The 19,252-nt window shown below is 29.6% G+C and overlaps 1 protein-coding gene across 1 annotated transcript; it reads left to right on the forward strand.

The window, feature by feature from the left end:
- Nucleotides 1-15,778: 15,778 nt before the first annotated feature.
- On the forward strand, nt 15,779-16,327 carry LOC103308228 (zinc finger MYM-type protein 1-like). The gene has a single exon (XM_008181291.1). The coding sequence runs from the start codon at nt 15,779-15,781 to the stop codon at nt 16,325-16,327; it is 549 nt and encodes a 182-aa protein (XP_008179513.1).
- The last annotated feature ends 2,925 nt before the right edge of the window (nt 16,328-19,252 follow it).

Genomic DNA, 19,252 nt, shown 5'->3' on the forward strand with positions numbered 1-19,252 from the left:
TATTTTCCGATGTCATCATAATATTTTTTAAGGGTAATATAGTTATTTACAAAATGCTATCACACTGGGCAATCGGCCAACTATTTGTTTGCATAATATGAAGAGATTTGGAATACAGTCGATCGGCACTATCGTGAGTCGATCGTCACGAATAAAACGCTGCACCAAGCACTCGTCGTGACCCACTCGTCAGACGAAAACTGGTCGCGGCTGCACAGCCCGGCCCGTCTTTGAAGAGCTAGTGGTGATCATAGAAAACTAATAAAATAGAAAGGGCACTCTCGGCAAATACTTTGTTGACGCAATAGCGCTCCTGGTGAATGTCTACCACAACTAACAGTAGATGTCGCCTTTTTCAAATTTTCATATTATTATACCTATGATTCAATATTATTGTTGCTACTAATATTGTTGACTCCTTCTATAGTTATCTTCTTTTCTATATTATATACATAGGACATTAAGTATATGTACTTACTATGTATATTTATACATATAAAATGTATTACATAAGAAAACTTATAGTAACAAAATAGATAAAATAGAACACCATTTGACAAAAAAAATTTTAAATGATTTATTCAACAAAATGTTAATATAGTATAATAATAGTTATAATATAAATATAAATTTTATATAAGACATACGAAATACCTAGCATAATATAAAAAAAACATAGGATACTTAATACATAACATTAAACAAGTTATAATATTTATACTCATATAAATATACATTTTATATAAAACATAAGATAATACCTAGCATAATATAAAAAAACTTAGGATACTTAATACCTAACATTAAACAAGTTATAATAATTATTATAATATTTATACTCATATAAATATGAATTTTAGATGAAACATAAGATGATACCTAGCATAATATAAAAAAAACATAGGATAATACCTTTTATAATATAAAAAAAGCATAGGATAATACCTAAAATAATATGCAATAACAATATTACAGTTTATTACAGTTTTTTAAAATTTTATGTTTTTTCATTTTGAAATGTTTATAATAGTTTTCTGCTAGACAAAGAATTGTACCCTCTTCAGAGCAAAGCATTTTTAATTTTTCACCTTTTAGTACCCTATTTACATTTGCTGTGAAAGCAAACATCAATAAATTGAATGCAGCCCTTATAAATAAAAGTTTAGTATCATGATGTATACATATATTTGTCATTTTAAGTTTAGGATTAATGTTATTTAAAAAATATAATTTTATGTTTGGTTCTTTAAATATAAGATTAATAGCAGAGTTAAATTCACTTAAAATGTGTGCATATATGTTGGTTGAAATTATTGAAGGAGTTTGTAAAGAACAGTATTGTCTAGCTTTTATAATTTGATCATTTTTGACATTTGTTGACTTTAAGACTTCTAAACAAAATTTGCAATTAGATGTTAACTTTTTTAATTTATTTACAATTGCACCAGCAACATACAGTTGTTAAATTTTCACAGTTATCTTTTTGACAGTTTGCACCTACAGATTGAGGAGAAATCAAATTATTAATTATAAGAGATTTAAATGAATTTTGAAAATGGAAACAAGTTGGGTTCGTATTTCGTAAGCCATGACTGCGGACTTGACAGAAAAAATTTTCAACTGGGTCTTGATTAAACAAGCGCAATGATACAAATTTAAAACCATTGTTTAATAGTTTTTTACATAAATATTGAAAACCTTTTATGGTGGATATCCATTTTTTTATGGTTGGGACGTTACTGGTTCCAAAATTCATACTTTCCAATATCAATAGAGCGTCCTTCCAGAATTGCCAATGTATTGATGTGGATGTCACAGCACTACGTAATTCCTTCCCAGGCTGAATAACTGTGGAACTATTATTAACGCTGTCGAATAGTTTATCCATAAATAGACAGAGTTTTGCAGTATCTGACGCTCCCTTCTCCAGTTTATCACCACCACCTATAACAGTTATTATTTAAAAAAAAATATTATGATTGAAAAATATTACAATACAAAAATTATTAAATTACTATCTGATTTTATAGTAACTCACCTGACCATTCAGAGAGTAAAAGCATTATACTTCCAACTCTCTGACTGAACACCTGGGCTGCAACCGAAACCTTCATTTTCCTCATTTTTTCGGGGTAAATATGAGAATCCGTCAGTTTTGGTACCATTCTTTCGCCCACATCAAGACGGTATTTATCAATTTCATAGAATTCGATAATATGCTTCCATTTGGCTATTCTTTTTGTACCATTCATCGTAAATGCCAAGTCTTTTGTAACTAAATGATTGCGAATGCCCTTTAGCAAATGTGGTGCATCATATAATGGTACTATTTCTTGTCCATTTATTTCAAACCCAAAAGACTGCTTTTCAATACCCTTTTTCACATAATTTTGTACAGTTTCTCGCATTAAAATATTTATGGCTGCAACATTGGTAGGAGCCTGGTCACAGATGGTACCAACAATATTTAAACCGGTTGATTGAACAGCACTTATCACTTCCTTGAGTGCTACAACGAGATCGGGTGTTTTGATTCCGCTTGCTGCAAAATAATATGCTATAGGCTGTTTAAATTTGCGTTTTACACCCCGTACAATAAATGTTAACGCTTTATCAGCAAACTTTGTCCTACGAACATTTCTTCCAAGATCTTCGATTCCTATTATTTTGTCTTCAGATTGAGAATAATGAATACCAGCAGCCAGTGAAATTTCGTCGAAGTAGCACACACGTTTTGTCTAATTCATTTTTGAACCCACTAACCACAAGTTTTAGATGTTCAATAATTTGGGAATTTATGCCAGGTTCTAAAGGAATTCCATTATCCTTCTGAAGACAACATATTCATATTCATATTCTAAGACATTAATTTCCTAAGTAAATCCATTATAGATTTTCTAGAGGGTAAAGCAAACACTGAAGACATCATCCTGTATGCTTTAGCACTCTCTTTATACACCGCCAATGCAACAATTTTGTCGTCAAGGGAAAATCTCCTTCCACGTGGTTTTAAGCTTTGAGATTTCATTTGACTTTGCACAAATTTTTTTGTACTGTCATTCAAATTGTTAAACAATAAATTGTGCTCTCTAATAAATTTTTTAGAACGACGCAGCAATTGTTTAGTGGTTAAATGTCGCTTATTTGCAATAGATAATGTTTTTCTAGGTCCACTACTGCCTTGTATAAATATTGTTTTCTTGGTGTCGTATGTTTTTTTTGAGAAAAATTGATTTCCTTAAGACAGCCTTTCCGTTTTCTCCTTGGAAGAGTATACTTTTCTTGAGTAGAAGTAGAACTAGGAGCACTAAATTCTTCAGGTGTTTGAAGTGGTTGTATTCCATCAAGGTCGGTAACTAGAAAAATATATAAAACATTAAAAATCATTAATATTTATTGAAATTCTTTAGAATACTAAAAATCAGTCTTCGACCAAAAAGTTATGGGAGAATCACTAATTGACATCGAAGTATCATCTGAGTTGTTTGGTTTAATTGGAAGAATGTGGCAAATCAACTTGGCTGTGTATCGCCGAACCTGTAAACCAATTAAAATATAAAATCTTTGTCAAGACATGTTGTCAGTATATAAAAAATTTAAAAAAAGCATATACATAGTTTAATATAAATATATAATGTGATTGAATGTAAAGAGTATTAAATACAGTATTTGGAATCAACTATCAACCCAATATGTGACCCACCAATTACCAGGTTTAATATGTTACTTACTATAGAAATTTGGAAAAAATATTACATTTTAATAAAGGTATAAAATTATTTATATAATAAGATAAAAATCAATAGCCACAATTTACTAACCCTGATTATAATAATGGGTACCTATTATATACAATAAATAATAAATATTATCATGCAATCATGCAGTTGGCGAAGCAAATACTTAAATGGCAGATTCAATAAAGCAATATATTATAATACATTTAATTTACCAGAACTTTGACCGGAATACATGTAGTTTGACAATTAGGTACTTAAATACACTTATTGTTGGATAGGTAGTCAACATTTAAATTATGTACCGTAAAACGGGGTGATTAGGGTCTTTGAGGGGAATCGGGTCAAAAACTTTTTTTTATCGTATTATTGATTATAGAAAATTATGTATTTATCGTTATCAATTTTAGTCTTCACTGTTTAATAAACCGGAACATTTTCTGTACAATTTATATTGCACAAAATATTGCAACACTGGTTTTATCATTAATTGATAACATCAAAACTGTAATCAACTTTTTCACTATAAGCCAAATCCAAAAAACTCATCGTGGCTCTACACTTAAAACGTAAGTAAAAACATCAAATACATTTTATAATTATTATATGAGGTATCAATAGTGTAATTAAACAAATTTCGAATTCGTATTTGCAATATTTTTTTTATGCTAGCAAAAAAAAAAAAAAAAAATCATTTTTTCAATTTTAATGAGGTGATTAGGGTCAATACAATTTGTGCATATTTAAATGTACAAACAGAGCAATTCCACACTTTAATAGCATATACTAATGAAATAAATTACTAATTACAATTGTACATGCATACTACTTTTAAAATAATTTTTAATAGGTACAATTATGTGTGTTCTTAGTATAAATGGCACGTAAATACATTCCTGATCCAAGAAGTAAGAGGCATAGACATCACGACCAAAATGAAATACAAGATGCTCTTACTATTATTGAACAAGGAAGTTCAATCAGATCTGCTGCAAAAAGTACAGGGATACCATATAGTGTTCTTCAAAGGTATAACAGAAAAAAACAAATAAATCCAGACTTTAAAGTTAAAAAAATAGGGGGTCAAACAGTGTTGTCAAAAGATATTGAAATGTCTATTGTAAGCAATATTGTGAAATGTTCTGAATGGGGATATCCAATAACAGAATTTGAAGTAAGGTTGTTTGTAAAGTATCATTTGTCTGTAGTCGGCTGTACTGTCAAATCATTTAAAAATAACTGTCCTGGTGTTGAGTGGATTAAATCATTTATGAACAGATATAAACATATTATTTCTCAGCGCATGTGTCAAAATATCAAAAGGAGCAGAGCAGCTGTTACTCCTGATGATATTAATAAATATTTTGATAATTTAACAATATCTCTTAAAAATGTGCCACCCAGCAATATAATAAATTATGATGAAACAAATTTAAGTGACGACCCTGGAAGAAAGAAAATAATATGCAAAAGAGGAACAAAATACCCTGAAAGGGTCATGAATCAGACCAAATCATCAACATCAGTTATGTTTGCAGCTGCAGCTGATGGAACATTACTTCCACCATATGTAATATATAAAGCTGCTCATCTATATGATACGTGGACAGTAGGAGGACCTCCTGGAACAAGATATAATAGGACGACTTCAGGGTGGATTGATGGAAATTGTTTTATTGAATGGTTTTCCACTATAGTTATTCCATATTGTAGAAGATTAAATGGGAAAACAGTTGTAATAGGGGATAATTTGAGTTCTCATTTGTCTCCTGAAGTAATAAAACTCAGTGAAAAATATAACATAGATTTTATTTTTCTTCCTCCAAATTCTACACATATTACTCAACCATTAGATGTTGCATTTTTTAGACCGTTAAAAGGTTCATGGCGAGCTGTATTGGATGATTGGAAATCAACTACTAAAAGGGGAATGAAGGCTGCTACAATACATAAAGACTGTTTTCCAGCATTGCTGAAATCTACTGTATCAAAACTTAATGATAAAAAAGCTCAAAATATTCTATCTGGATTTGAAAAAACAGGAATATATCCTATAAATAGAAATAGAGTTTTGTCTATGTTACCAAATGAGACTGAAAATGATACAAATACTAGTCAAATATCTGAAAATTTAACTAACTTTTAAAAAAAATGTAGGTATGGAATTGAAGAAAATGTTGAAAAAAAAAGAGAAAAACGTTTGAAAGTTCTACCTGGTAAAAGTATAAAATCTCATGATTTAGATGAAGCCAGTGATATAGATGACCCAGATGAGTGTGAAAATAATGAAGCCAATGAAAATGAAATACTAAAAAACAATGTAGGTCATATAAGAGAAGAGGAATTGCAATGTTCAAATTCAAACTCAAACAAAGCTGGTCAAATGCCTTTAGATATTCTTAAAGATAATATTGATGAAGGCACTTGGGTGGCTGTTAATTATGGAAGAAAAAAAGCAAAATTATTTTTTGGAAAAGTAACCAATGTAATAAGTAAAGGCTGTATTTATGAAGGTTCCTTCACTAGACAAAAAAAAAGCACACTTCCAAAAATTCATGTATTTCCTGATGTTAAAGATTTCTGTGAATTTCTGATTGAAGATGTTGTCAGAATTTTGTCTCCACCAAAATATTTAAGAAGAGGTGTATTAGAATTTGATACAAGCATTGATGATATTATTGAAACAATGAAATGACCTATTTATTGATATATTTTTTTTAAACTTTAGTTATATGTGAACAGTTATTATTTATTTGAAGACTGAACTAAGGTCTAATCAGGGTGTTGTAATTTTTTATTTATCTTTGATATTACTTTTACATTTTGTTTATTTAAGTTTCCTAGGCAGGTAATTGTATAAGTTATGTTTTTTTTTATAAGTTCCTTACTAATTTCAAGACTGAACCAAGGACTAATCAGGGTGTTGTTTATTTTTTAATTCATGTTTTTATTTTTAATTGGTTATTAATTTGTATTAAAGGTACCTAACCTAGTTGTTACACAGATAATGTTAATTTTTTATTTTATTTGTTACTTGTAAATATTGTAAATTTACATTGAATACTATCAAGAGATATGTTACCTTTCATATAGAAAAAAAATTGAACTTTTTTTTAAAAAATTTACAGAGATATAACCAAAAAACCTCTGAAATTGACCCTAATCACCCCGTTTTACGGTATCTACTTACACTAATTTAACATGTTTATGATCGAATATCTACATTGATGTCATTTATTAAAAGTTACATAAAATATTTATTTATAATAATTTAACACAATCATTTAACATAAATATGGTTCACACAATAATTAACTCACGAACTGGTAGACATAATGTTGGAATTGCATTTCGTTTCAGTAATTTTGTCACCTCACTGTGACAATCTGTATCAAAATGAAGATCACAAACCAAATAACTTTTATAAATTTGATCAGGTATCATGGTCAGTAATTTTGGATTACCACACCTCTGAACCCACACTTCAAATCGTAGTTAAATCATTTTTAGGGAAACGGTGTTTCGAAATTCCATTCCGACTTTTGCAACTTATTACAACACATATTGGTGAAGGCATTACGTCCAGTATTATTAAAAACTTATTATTAAACTTATTTAAAAAACGTGCAAATCGTAGAAAATATTATATACCATATTACCATGTGTGATGTGTAACGCCAAACATGTAACGAGTTAACGATTAACGAAGACAGTAAAACACGGCGACGGCGATTAGTCGGTGAAAATGAAAAATTGTAAATTAAATGTTTCACATAACCTTAAAACACGGACTAAGCTATTAGTACTACCAACTTGCGTACTCTCAATGCTTGTACGTTGGCACTACTTTTGTCTACCTAGACGTCAACAATTTCTGAATACGAGTTAACAGCCCATGGTGGTGATCGTCGCCAGTAGCAGCTGCCTACTACGACGAGCACTGCCGACCGCTGAACACCGCCGACCAATCACAGACCGCCGACGACTACTTGTGGGGGGGGGGGGTCTGAATGTTCCGGGCCGGATGGTACCAAGGTTTATAGAATATGAAGGTTATCTCTTAATCGTATAAACAACTCAAATTCCCAGCAGCGCCTACCGCGTGCGTGACGTCACCGGCCGTACACATTTGTGGCAGCAGCGGGCATGCCATATAATTTTACACAAAAGTTAATTGTGTAGAGAATCTCTTTTTTTTTCGAGTAAAATCGCCCATTATTAAATATTATAGAGAATAATATTTTTGAATTTTGAGGGTATGCCATATCGGATTGTTTAAATATTGACTCAAAACAATTAAAACATAATTTAAATGTACATTTTTTTTCATTTTGAAAGGCAATTAATAATAAAAAATATAATGTCAAACCCTCAAATATAATATTATGCTCTATAATTCTTCTTATAGATGATTTTACTCAAAACTCAATGAATAAAAACAAATTGTTTTATTTATTTTATGTTTTTTACAATACATTTCTCACCATAGGTATTCTTTGACTGGATTTAATAATTTAATAATTTATAAGTTGTCAGATGCCATTGTAGTTTCGACTTTTGGTACTACTGCCTTTTTTGGCTAAATTTTATTTGAATTTTATAAATGTAAAGGTACACAACATAAATAATAAGATACAAAATACAAAAAAGGAACGTTCATTAATTTTAAAATATAATAAAATAGATTGACAAAGAACTTTAATAAGTCATAACTTTTTTAAATTTATTTAATTTTTTTAATTATATTTTAGCCATATTTTTTTTTCAAAATAACAACGCATTTTGGTTATAATATTTCATACGAATTAGTATTCGCTGTTTGATATATGTTTGTATTGAAGGTTTCCATTTATCTTAAATTTCCATTCTACACGAAATCGTATTTGTTAAATGTTTAACAATGTTTGGCTCTTTATTAATTGTGTTCTTAGTTAATTTGTTAAATAACCTCTCGATTCAAAAAATTATCTTTTAAAATTCAGAGCTGGGATCTATTAACCCACCATATGAAACATGGTTGATCCATAGGGTATTTCATAATCATGACCGATTGTATATTTTATAATATTATTCTATTCTTTTACTAAAGTATCTAAGCGTAAATGCTTTGGAAACTTCTTCCCTAGACCAACTTACTCTTTCTTGAGAATAAGATCCAGCTGATTTTGAGTGAAGAAGTGTAGAAGATTATTATACAACTGTTTATAGTCCAAAATATTAGCTGCAGTACAACTATTACAATCCACACCTACATTTGATTCATTTTGTTGTATTGTTGACAATATGAACTGGCGATTAGCCTAGAAACATAAATGGCATTGTATTACTGTGATAGGAAACATAAGATTATAAAACATTAGGTATATAAATATGTAATAATATTAAATATTTTAATGATTTTTGTTTTATAGACAATAGACTACATACCTAATAAGTAAATACTTTAAAGTAGAAATCTACTAGATATATTAGGTACTTATTGTTTTATTTACTATATACAAAATATATCTACCATAGTTAAATAAAGAAATAAGTAGATTTACCTGTTTCTTATCTTTTTCATTCATTCAATTTCGAGGGTTTAACGAAGATTTGGATAGAGGAGTTTGTGAATGGTCCAGAGGTAGGTTTAATGAAGGTAAAACATTGTTTTTTAAGTATCTAATTTTTGGTTCATATTCCAACAGTTCCGCTTTCAAATTTCGTACAAAATCATCGTTAGTAAAATGATCAGAACAAACGTGTGCTGTTTTGGGGTTCCAAAAATCACCTCGCCTACATAAATGTTGCCACTTCTTTGCCAGAATATCATCTTTAGGAAACCTTTAAATTAATATAACCTTAATAAGTTATTTAAAAATGTATATATTGCATAAATATTAAATTCTTATGTAAGTATTTGTAGTTTTGTAGTATACCTATGAAATAACAAATCTTTTCTACCGCTAGTTTTAACCTTTCTGGAATAATCTGTGCATGTAGCAACCGCGCATGATTAACCTACTCTTGGTTTGTTATTTGCCATTGTATAGACACCGTGCAGACAACAGAAAACAGCGCCGCCTAATGGACAATTGGCAAACAAGTTGGTAGCAACATTTTCGTACACAATACACGCAAATTTGTTCCCTTGGTTAAATTTTTGTAGTTTTGTGGTTTGTAAAACTTGTAAGGTACCTTTTTTTATTAACGGATTGGCCCTTAAGCTTATACTACTTGTTTATGTTTACTGTTTTATTTAAACTTAATTTTAATAATGAGCAAAAATACAAAGGGGAGTGGTCCAAAAATGTGTTGTGTTGTGAATTGTAGTAATACATACCGAACTGGTCATAAATTATTTAACTTTCCAAATCGACAACATGAAAAAGAACTTAAAGAAAAATGGGTAAAAAGTATTAAAAGAATGAAGTTAGTATTGTTTTTGTCTTACCATATGCTTATATTCTAGTACTTTTAATTTCTCTATCAATAATTTGTGTATGCCTGTAGCATTGATGGAACACAATGGATACCTACAGCCAATACAGTTATATGTTGGAAATAAGCCAAAAAGACATCCAAATAAGGCGGGTAAGTGAATGTCGCTCTGCTGTACAGTAGGTGACAAGTGGGTCACTGTATAATGGGATGCTATTAAATTTGAATTCAATGATATAATATCATTGTATAAGAAAAATGATTCTAAGCGGAGACGGTATGTCAGTCTAAGTATAAGACATATTTAAAATTATATACTTATCTATGGTATTAAAAAAAAATTTTTATTAAATTTGTACACTTTTTGGCACAACAGATAAAACTTTATTGATATTTATAGAAAAAAAAAACTAAAAATTTGAAATACGGACAATGTCCGTAAACAGCTCAAAAAGAGTCAAATTAGGAAAATGTTATGGTGTATAGAAAATGTTAATATAAACATTCAGTCAAAATTTTACGTACCTACCGTCATTTATTTAAGATTTACACCAAAAAGCAAAATTGATTTTTTCGAAAATTTTTCTTTTGTTTTTCACGATGCTTTTGATAACTACTGGAAAAATTTTACTTTTGACCCCCCACAAAGTACCAACTAAATGATTCACTTTCCTATCAGAAAAAATACTGTTTAAAAAAATCCAAGCACTTTTATTGTCCTAAAAGGTGATGACAGACACAAAAAAAAATAAAAAATAAAAAAAAACACACATCATTGTAAAATCAATACATTCATAATTTCACTCAGAATCTAAAATATAACAAGTATAATAATAAATGTTGTCATTTAAGCTAATATCATGTTCTATTTATGATATTTGTTTATTATTAAGTATGTCTATGGTTCAATACTATAATTTATATTGTTATTACTGATAGGTACCCATAGTTAATATATTGAAGGAGTTTGAAGCTTTACTTTTTTTGAATATAGTTATAGTTAATACAATAATACTGCCAACGAAAATAATTCTTTTCTTGTTAAATTTAGGTAGTACCTATACTGTGCTACAACAAATTAATTATAATCATAATATGCCTGTGTGTAGTGCGAGTTGTCTCCCCAGAGCGCTAGTTGTCTTCCTGCACGGTTTCTATAATGTAACAAATCGCAGAACAATAAATAATCAACAAGATTAATGAAAACAACAACTTTTAAATAAAAGTAATTTTACATAAACACATAATGTCGTATACTCGTAACATGTACCTAAACAAAATTAAGTGTACGACGGGTGACGTCACGGTCTGTTATTCCCCCACTACTAAAATTTGACATTATCGAGTTGAGATAACCTTTATATTCTATAAACCTTGGGATGGTACGATCCTGGTAGGTACATACGATGTTATTGCTCCCTGTACGATCCCCCACCGATGTGAAGGATGGCGATCGTACTCAATACGATAATTTTTAAATTTATAAATAAATTGAATATATAAATTATATTTTATTTTATTTAATATAACACAATAACTAACCGATAGATAAGACACATGTCAACGTAACTCAATAAAAATAAAATAACGATGATAATTTTATGGCTATTACTTTTTCCTTACTATAGCGAAAAAATACCCGGATTATTGGACGTACCGGATTATCACACGACCGGATATTGCCTTTGCCATTCTTCTAGACGTCAGCTAGTGTACTAGTGACTAGTGTTGTAGTAGTGTGTACAGTGAAAGTAACGTGCAATTGTACAAATATGAGTGATTTGGAAGATAATTATTTAAGGGATAGAACCCCCGAGAAACCAAACCTAACCAAACGTTTGCAAACACAAAAAAACATTTCGAACAGAATGGATGGATCATCAAGATTTTAAAGTTTGGCTCGCTCCAGTTATAGGTGAACCACTTAAGCAAAATGTAAATTATGTGTTATCGATTTAACAGCAGAATTAACTGTTTAGAAAAAACATCAAATTTCACAAAAACATAAATTGTGTGTCCGTTCAACCAAAAATGTAAAACATCCAATTAATAATTATTTTGATCCAAAAAGCATAAAGCTTCAAGAACAAATTAAATTATTCTTATATTCTATTTTACAATTTAATATATTTGTGTATAATATGACATATTATCTTGACGTATTGTGAAAAATGTATTATTCTTATAATAATCGACTGTTTTTATTTTACACGATAATTTCAAGTGAAATACGATAGTTTTGAAGACACTGTACGATCATCACTCTTTCTAAACCTGGCAACACTGGTTCCGGTGGCTCAGTATGCAGTGTGCATAGTATGCAAAGTGGGTCAATTTAAACTGAATAGAGTATAATATGTATTAAGTTGGGTTTACACGTTCAGTTGAATTGCGCAAACTAATTTTAGGTATTTTTGATCAGTCAGTTTGTACAAATGAACTGAGTAAATTATTTAGGTTTAGACGTTCAGTTATTGGAACACATTTTTGTTCAGTTCTAATTTGACACTGTAGCAAAGATGTTGTCGATTACCGAACAGGAGCTCTCTATTCTCGCAGTGTGTGTAATTAAAAAAAACAATTAATACTTCAAAAAATAAACGAAAACAAAATAAATAAAAAGAAGTAGTCGAAGAATTGGTTGTTGAAAAAACAACAATTTTCGCACGTAACTTTAATTGGTAAATTATCTGGAGAACCAGATGACTTCAGGAACTATCTTCGTATGGACGATGAGACATACAGTTTACTACTGTCATTAGTTTCGAATACTATCCAAAAACAAAATACAGTTATGAGGAAATGCATAAGCCCTCATGAAAGACTTACAGCAACTTTAAGGTTTTTTATTTTTATTTTTTGTTATTAACAGATGGTACCTACCTACCTACTTTACGCAACAAATAATTTAATATAATTAAGTACATTAAAACAATAATAGGTATTTCATAAATGAAAGTATTTATATAAAAAATAAAACTGAAAGAAAAAGTATAAATCAAATAATTAAATATGTAATATTACATTTTATCCAAGTCCGTACATTTTAAGTTTATTAAAATAAAATATTTTATTTTAAACAATGTCATATTAGTTTGTTAACAGTTAGTTAGCTAGTTCATAACAGTTACAAATGAGGAGTTAACCTATCTTTTGTATTGAATAAACATTAAATAAAAATATATTTGATAGTATTATTATTATTAATATATTAGATAGTAATATGATGTTACCTACCTGTGAATTATCCATATTACTTATTGTATCTCTCGGTATTTCCTGGTCTCTGAGAAAATCAATTTCATTAAAATAAAATAAATGTGGAGTGTATATATATACTCTCTTCGCCAGCTCCTGACCTTACAGAATCCTAAATTTTTTTTAATTATTTCCGATATGCTGACCGTAATGAGTTAATCTTCTTAACCACAGCATCTCTATTTGCGTTTTCATCAATCTCCTTCATTTTTTCCATGAGAACTTCATATGCCCGATCTTTGATATTTCGGTTAGAATATTCTTTCGATTTAATTTTCCAAAGACATAGAAATGATGTATACGAATCAAGAAACTCTAAAATGAACGTTTTATTTTTTAAGGATTTTTCTGACGACATGACTAATATATCACGACTTATGACTTGCACGGTCAAATATTCACATTTCTAAAATTTTAAATGATGAAGCTTCAAGTGAGTGTTTTCCGCATGATTTCAGTGCTGATGATTTGGTCCATTTCAGATTTGCCCTAATCACTTCAGTAGACGTGGAGGGAAGTTTTTCCAATTATAAAAATTTATTAACAGATAATCGTCGTTCATTTACTTTCGATAACATAAAATACGCTCTAATTGTACAATGCAATGATTTTGATTTTTAAATAATTTGTAAGCATTGATAAATTTATAAAACAAATATTTTTAATTTTTTTTTCCTATTTTAAGGACATTTTTGTCATTTATATGTCATATTTTGAATTTCATAGTAAAATAGAGTAAAATATTTAAAAAAAATGTATTTTTATTAATATAAAACTAATTTTTGTAATTTTTTTTAGGACTTTTTATGGTCATTTTTTATTGTTTTTAAGGTCATCAACTTCCGAGCCCTAGTTATAACCTATAGTAATATTTTAGTCAACCGAGAAGTATAACTTGAAATTGTCAAATATAAATTAACCCGCCACTCCATCGTCCCGCGTCTTGTAATCTCCAGATAATTTTATCGATAAACCGTACTCCGTAGCCCATGGTATTAATAGGAAAAAACCCAATATAATTTCGTGTGGTCGGGTGGCTTGTTTACTATGTTATTATCATTTGCTATTATATAGTTTACTACATAATATACTATGGTCGACAATTTGTTGGTTTTTGTAATTTCGTTTCACGCTTTTTTTTCGCCACTCAAGGTATAGTTCGCCGATTTTATTATTTTAATATAAAATTATGCAGTTTTCTATTACTTTAAACACTGATAATAACAGGTAAGTCTGATTAAGTGGTATGATTAATCGATATAGTAATTATTAATTAACGGTATCTAACTATTTTTCAGAACGTAAAATAATGTTCTCATTAAATAATGATGTGGTCTGCTTGTGTGGCAAAAAAAAAATTAAAATTAAATGAGACAAATCGGAAGAGGCATGTATCATCCTATAAAATAGTTTTAAAACATCAAAATTCAAAAACCCAAACCAATACTAATAAAAACTTGACCGCATATTTCCCAAAAAAACGTCAATATTCATTTGAAACTGATGCAACAATCTGCAAAAAAAGTAAGTACCAATCTAATATATTAATTAATTTTAATTTATATTAAAAAAATATGGGACATTTTCAAATCATATTATGTACCAATGCCTATCATAATTTATAAATCATAAGTTATGACCATAAATCGTTTTTACATTATATTAATAAAATAATGGCTCTAAAATTATCACCCTGTTTTCTTAAAAAAATAAAAAATAATAATATTTTGTGATATTTAAAATATTGAATTTGTATTGAAATTAATAAACTAATTTTTAATGAAATTGTTAATAAATTACTTGCTTAAAATGTGTAATGATCATTTATAGTTTAATTTAATTAATAATTTAAATGTATAACATACTAAAAAAACATGTTTAGCAATATTATTATTTTGTAAATATTGAAATATGTTAAATTTATTTTATGAAACAGAAAATCAAAATGTATGTGATGCTGATTCAATAATCAATGCTGTTGATATACATGACCGTCCTGTCCAAACTGAAGTTAAAGGTAAATGCTTTCAGTAATTAAATACCATGTGCAGTTGTGAATATTGAAATAAGTTGAATTTATTTTATGAAACAGAAAATCAAAATGTATGTGATGATGATTCAGTAATCAATGCTGTTAAGATGCCTGCCCCACTGATGTTTCAAGTAAATATTTTTAGTAATTAAATACCAAGTTCAATTTAATTTTATAAATGTTGATATAATATATTTTATTAAACAGTAAATCAAAATGTATGTGATGTTGATGTTGATTCAAGTGTTAATGCTGTTGATATACATGATCTTTTCACGATAGCTGGTACTGGAAAACCTTACCCAGTGGTGAAATTATACGAAGGAAATGGATGACATATTCTAAAACTGAAAACAAACTTTACTGTTTTCATTGTGCGTTATTTGGGAAAAATCATAAAACAAATTGGTCACGTGAAGGTTTCAATAATTGGAAAAATGGATTGCCAAAAGTCATTATTCATGAAACATCAGAAGCTCACATTATGTCGTCTATAAAAGCAGCATACAGAGAAACATCATTTCCTATTCTACAGTCACTAGATGAAAAAAAAAACTTGGATAAAGCTTTAAACAAAGAAATTGTGCGTCACTTAATCGATATTACTTTATATCTTGGTAGACATTGCTTGCCATTTCGTGGTCATAAAGAAGGATGGAATCAACAACTTATGGGCAATTTTAAGGATTTAGCTGTCTTGTTAGCTAAGTACTCTCCTGCTTTGTCTTCTTATGTCACCCAGATACAATTAAAAGGAAGGAAGATCCATAATTGTTTACCTTGGCAACGGCAAAATCAAATTATTCAATCTATTTCGATTGACATCAAAGATACTATACTAAAAGAACTACTAGAAGCAAGATTTTTAGTGTGTCATTAGACACAACGTTTGATGTTTCTAGAAAGGAACAGTAATCTGTCATCTTAAGGTATATTAATAAAAACTCTAAAGACTGTTCAGTGAACGAGCGACTTGTGGCAGTTAGAGAGACTGCGATCACAGCGGGTCAACATCTTTTTACTATGCTTGAAGGAATATTTAAAGAAATTAATATTGATTGGAAAAATCATCTTGTTGAGCAATCATATGATGGAGCCGCATCCATGAGAGGTACGTATAACGGATTACAGGCAATAGTCAAGGAACAAAATCCGTGCGCTATGTATGTTTGGTGCTATGCGCATCGACTGAATGTAATTATTGTCGATGCAGTAAGCAGTTGTATAGACGCAAGAGACCTGTTTGGCAATCTGGAGGCATTGTATGATTTTATTGGTAGTAGCAAAAAAAGAGTAAACATGTACTCTAATTATTAAGAAGGCTCAAAAGAGTAGACACAACACGCTGGTCATCACATTCAGCTGCACTTGAAACTGTATTTGATACATTTAATGCAGCTTTGGACACATTAGAGTATTTTGATAAAGACCCTTCTACAGATTGAATTAGTAGTATTAAAGCGAAGAGTTTGTTTGATTATCTGTTGTCAGAACGTTTTTTTTTTAACAGGATTTACCTTCAAAAAAATTTTCAATGTTACTTGTCCATTAAATACATACTTGCAAGGAAAGAATATTGATTTATTGTCGGTTGTATCATATGTACATTTTTTTAGAAATGATATTCAATTTGAAGTTTTAGTGAAGGAAAAAGAAATATTTGTTAATTCAAAGGTTGTAGACTTTAATTTAACACCCCTTGCACAAATTCGCATAAGAAAGAAAAAAAAATGCCAGGAGAGATTTCGTCAGATGAACAGCCAAACTTTAGTCCAATTAATAACTTTAAAATAAATACTTATTTTACTGTAATTGATATTGTTGTTCTCAAATATTGGAAAGATTTAATGAGAGTTCAAGTCCATTAATGAATGATTTATCACTTTTTAAAAAAAAAGACTTTTAAAAATTAAAATTTATCTAACTTGCCTAATGATGCATTTAACGGATTTCAACAAGTTTATGGAAAGTTTGTATCCTCTAAGGACTTGAGAAGAGAATATATGCAATTTGCAAATGTATATTTAGAGTTAGACAAAACGTTGGTACTTCCAAAAACATTATACCGACAAATTGATACACAATTTAATGAAGCAAGTGTTACTGAAAGTGAAGAAGAATTTATTGATGATGATTTAATGGATACTCATAATAGTGATGGTACTATTCACATGTTGTATAAAGTATGCAATGAAGCCGGTTTTAAAGATACATTCCCTGCTCTATGTACCTATGCACTTAGTATTGCACTGACTCTCCCTATATCAAGTGCTTCCCCCGAAAGACCATTTTCAAAATTAAAATTGGTAAAAACAAGGCTTCGAAGTACCATGTGTGAAGACAGGCTTGAAGCACTTATGATGATGTCTAGTGAATGTGATATTCCAATAGATCCAGATACTATAATTAAGCGTTTTGCATCATTCAGTCCTGAGTTGTCAAAACTGTTAATATAAATTTATAAAATTGGTAAATTATAAAGTGCAATAGGTACATATAAGTGTTATTTATTTATACTAGTTGAACTTAGTCATATACTATGTAATTTAAATTTACAAAATATAATTTAGTTATTTTTAGTTAAGGTGAAGTGGGGTAAGTGTGACGCAAAAATGAAAAGTTCATTTTGAATTTGACAATACTTTTTTTGTTTTCAACTTAAAGTTGTTATTGTTCCATAATGCAACACCTCTAGATATACATAATTGGAATTTATAGTCAAAAAAGTTATATTATCACTCACCCAATAATAATTTTTTTTTTTTTTAAATTTTAAAACGTCAAACTTGCCCCCTTTCGTGGGGCAAGTGCAAAATCGGATTGTTTTTGGTATTAGTATTACATAAAATTATATATGGGGCAAGTGAATAATAAAGATAAAAATAAGCTTTAATTTGATTTTTGTTTCATTCAAATATCTTGATTCATTAAGAATTGACAGGTAGCACAGGAGCTCTTTCTAATTTACATACGTACTATTTTTGCCTAAGCAATTGACCAAATATAATTTAGTTAACTAGTAAATAATGACTTAGTCCTATACTATAAAATGAACAATTCATGGAAAAAAGCTATAGGGAATCCATGGAAGATCTCGTGGTGGAAAAAATTAAACACCGCTCCGCCGCCACAGTCCGCCCGGCCCGTTCCGTCGATTCCCTATAGCGCGACCAATCGCGTACCTTCGCCGCGGTGGCGGCGGTCGGTTTTAAAACGTTTTTCGAAAAATGTTATACTTTTTACGCCGTTTTTCGCCTTTTCTCACTTTTTCACATCGTAGTTCGTTTGTTTTCAATGCCGCCGATTTATGGTTTGGTTCGGTCCATAGCCTTCGTAATAGCCTTTTGCTTTTTCGTTTCTCCGTTAGTGCTTTATTCGCTAAGTTTAAGTGTATTTCTTTTGAAACCCGTGGATATGCGGTTTGTACGCAAATTCGATTCATACCAAATGTTCACGAACTGTCAGTCGGTCTAGGTTAGTCATATCGGTTAACGTAAACACAATTTTGTGGTTTGATTGAAATAAATATATTATTCAAACATAGGTACATGATAATAATAATGGTTCATATCATTCAATAAATTACACTTAAATTTTAAACAATGTGTAGATATATTGAATTATATACGATTGTATCGATATAATATATCGAATATATTGGTTTACGTCGCTCCGTATACACACAGCGTCACAGCTTAAGTAATGAAGTTTTGACAAGTGTTCGTAACACATACTGTGTCTCGGTAGGTTAGGCGTAGGTTCCCCAAATGTAGGTAGCTAGGTAGGTCCGAGTTCGAATCCGTTG

Source organism: Acyrthosiphon pisum, chromosome X, assembly GCF_005508785.2.
Source record: "Acyrthosiphon pisum isolate AL4f chromosome X, pea_aphid_22Mar2018_4r6ur, whole genome shotgun sequence".
NCBI lineage: Eukaryota > Metazoa > Arthropoda > Insecta > Hemiptera > Aphididae > Acyrthosiphon > Acyrthosiphon pisum.

What these genes read in the sequence shown, in the direction of transcription:
- LOC103308228 (XM_008181291.1), top strand. Translation starts at nt 15,779, where the DNA reads ATGACATATTCTAAAACTGAAAACAAACTTTACTGTTTTCATTGTGCG.